This window comes from Gavialis gangeticus, unplaced genomic scaffold (assembly GCF_001723915.1).
Source record: "Gavialis gangeticus isolate Ggan-Ray unplaced genomic scaffold, GavGan_comp1, whole genome shotgun sequence".
In the NCBI taxonomy this organism is placed as follows: Eukaryota; Metazoa; Chordata; order Crocodylia; family Gavialidae; genus Gavialis; species Gavialis gangeticus.
Window position 1 is genome coordinate 19,781,901 of NW_017729015.1, and position 2,140 is coordinate 19,784,040.

Below are 2,140 nucleotides of genomic sequence, written 5' to 3' on the forward strand. Positions count from 1 at the left end.
TTCACTAGTAAGAGGTGTATGTACTGATTCGCAATGAATGTTCCTCTGTTTAACTGGCCAATCCGAAAAATGGATTTCTAATCGAGTGCTCTGGCTGTCTGCTATACTTCTGTATTTTAAACATGACTTCCTGAAAAAATCCCAGGAGATGCTGATCCCTATCTGAACAACTGCAGTCAAGCTGCTGCACTACAGCATATCCCAAAGCAACATGGAAGAATGCATAATACACAGTCATCTAAAACAGCAGCCATTATTGGACAATTTTTGAGATTTCTTTCCCTGACAAGCTGTAAAGCAAGAAACTGGTCTGCTTTTAAAAAGCATCTGAAGGGATGTAGGAATATGAATGCATGATAAATGCTTTTGAAAATCTTACCTTAAAACAGTTAAAGGTTTGTTTCTTTAATACAGTGTATGAAGTTCATGCCTTGAGGGAAGGACCCTTTTTTTTTTTTTTTGGACTTTGGAAATAAGTGCATACAAATAACAGTGCTAAATGGGACTTCGTGGAATGAAATGTGCTGCAAAATAATTAGGTGCCTCCTCCTGGAAAACACTGACTTTGGTATAGCTAACAGAATTCCTCTTTTCCACCCTACAGCTGGCGCAGTATGAACCCCCTCAAGAAGAGAAGCGTGAATAGGGATACAGGAACCGTTGACGACTGGACTCAATAAAGGGCTTCATGAGAACTGTGTAGTTTGACTTTTTTAAAAAAAAACTTAATGTAGTGATCTTACATGGAGAAGGAGTTTCACTGTGCTTCAAGCCACAAAGTGGTATTTTTCTCTCTAGAGTAGGGGCATCAAGCTCAGCTGCTGCTGCTGCAGGTCACCCTGCCACCACATCCAGCGAGCAGCGTAAGTGCTCTTACCTGTGGGAGGTGAGGGCGTTACAGCTGTGTTGCCTCAGGGCTGAGCGTGGTCTTGTCTAGAGTTTAGCACAGTGGCCTCCAACCTTTTTAAGTAGATCACCTTTGACATTTAAAAGCAACCCAAGATTTACCATGTGCTGTCATGCCCCTCCCTCTGCCCAGCAGGTAAGTCTGTGGGGCGGGAAGGGGGGTGTGCAGATCAAGGCAGAGAGAAAATTATTTGGGGGTGTGCCTCCATAGTAGGTAAATCCTAGCTGGCTGGGGCCCACTCAGCTTACCCTGCTCCTGCCTCTGCATCACTGTCCCTCCCTGCAGGGGCCTCAATCTAGCCCCCTTCTTCACAGACTGACCTGCTGAGCTGAGGCATGCATGTGGGCACTTAGCTCCTCAGCCCAGCCTCTGATCAACTCCAAGAGCTACTGCTAGTTGGTGGCCATTAGTTTAGAAGAGGGTTTGTTTGGGGTGGTTTGGATGGGGACAGGCCTACTTCAGAGGCAGGGGTTGGCCTAGAGCAGCAGTTCTCAACCCTTGGGTCATGACCCAGAAGTGGGTGGCAAACACTCATGGACCAACACAATTCTTTTTTCTCCTTTTAAGGGAGAAAACTGTGGGAAACACACTCGTGGAAAAATGTGGATTCTCTCCTTTTAAAGGGGAAAAACATGAGAAGCAAACGCTCCTTTGAAAGGAGAAAAGTGTGGGGAAATGAATGTGTGGCAAAACATGGATTTTTGCCTATTAAAAAGAGAAAAATGTGAGATGCAAACTCCTTTTAAGGAGAAAAATGTGGGAAATGAACATTGGTGGAAAAAAATGTGGATTCTCTCCTTTTAAAGGGGAAAAACGTGGGAATCAAGCACTCCTTTGAAAGAAGAAAACCGTGGGAAACAACCACCCCTGTAAAAGGAGAAAGGCGTGGGAAGGCGGTTTCCCCTTGCAGGCGGACTTGCTCCTTCAACACAGTGTGAGAGGGCTGGCTCTGGCCGCTGACAAACCGGTGGTGGTGCGGACAAGCAGAGGCCGCCACCACACTCCGCGACCGGACGAGACCCGCCCCGCCCCTGTTTCAGCCGCAGCCCAGACCACGTGCAGCGTGGCCGGTCACGTGCGGCCGCCCGGGTCAGCTGACAGCGCTCAGTCACCTGACTGAGTCCCCCTACCCTGCTGGTCTGCGCCGCAGCCAATGACAGCTCGCGGTGGTGGCGCGGAGCCAATGGGCGCGGGCGGGGCGTGGGCGGGGGGCAGGCTGCGTTGCGCGGCGCG

The 2,140-nt window shown here is 49.0% G+C and overlaps 1 protein-coding gene across 1 annotated transcript in view; it reads left to right on the top strand.

Annotated features, from left to right (window-relative positions):
• MYCBP (MYC binding protein) overlaps window positions 1–695 on the top strand; it is a 10,836-nt gene extending 10,141 nt beyond the window's left edge. The window contains exon 5 of the mRNA XM_019512534.1: window positions 605–695. Coding sequence (XP_019368079.1) covers window positions 605–646 — 42 coding nt within the window. The 3' untranslated portion in view covers window positions 647–695. The remainder of the gene's footprint in view (window positions 1–604) is intronic.
• Window positions 696–2,140: the final 1,445 nt, after the last annotated feature.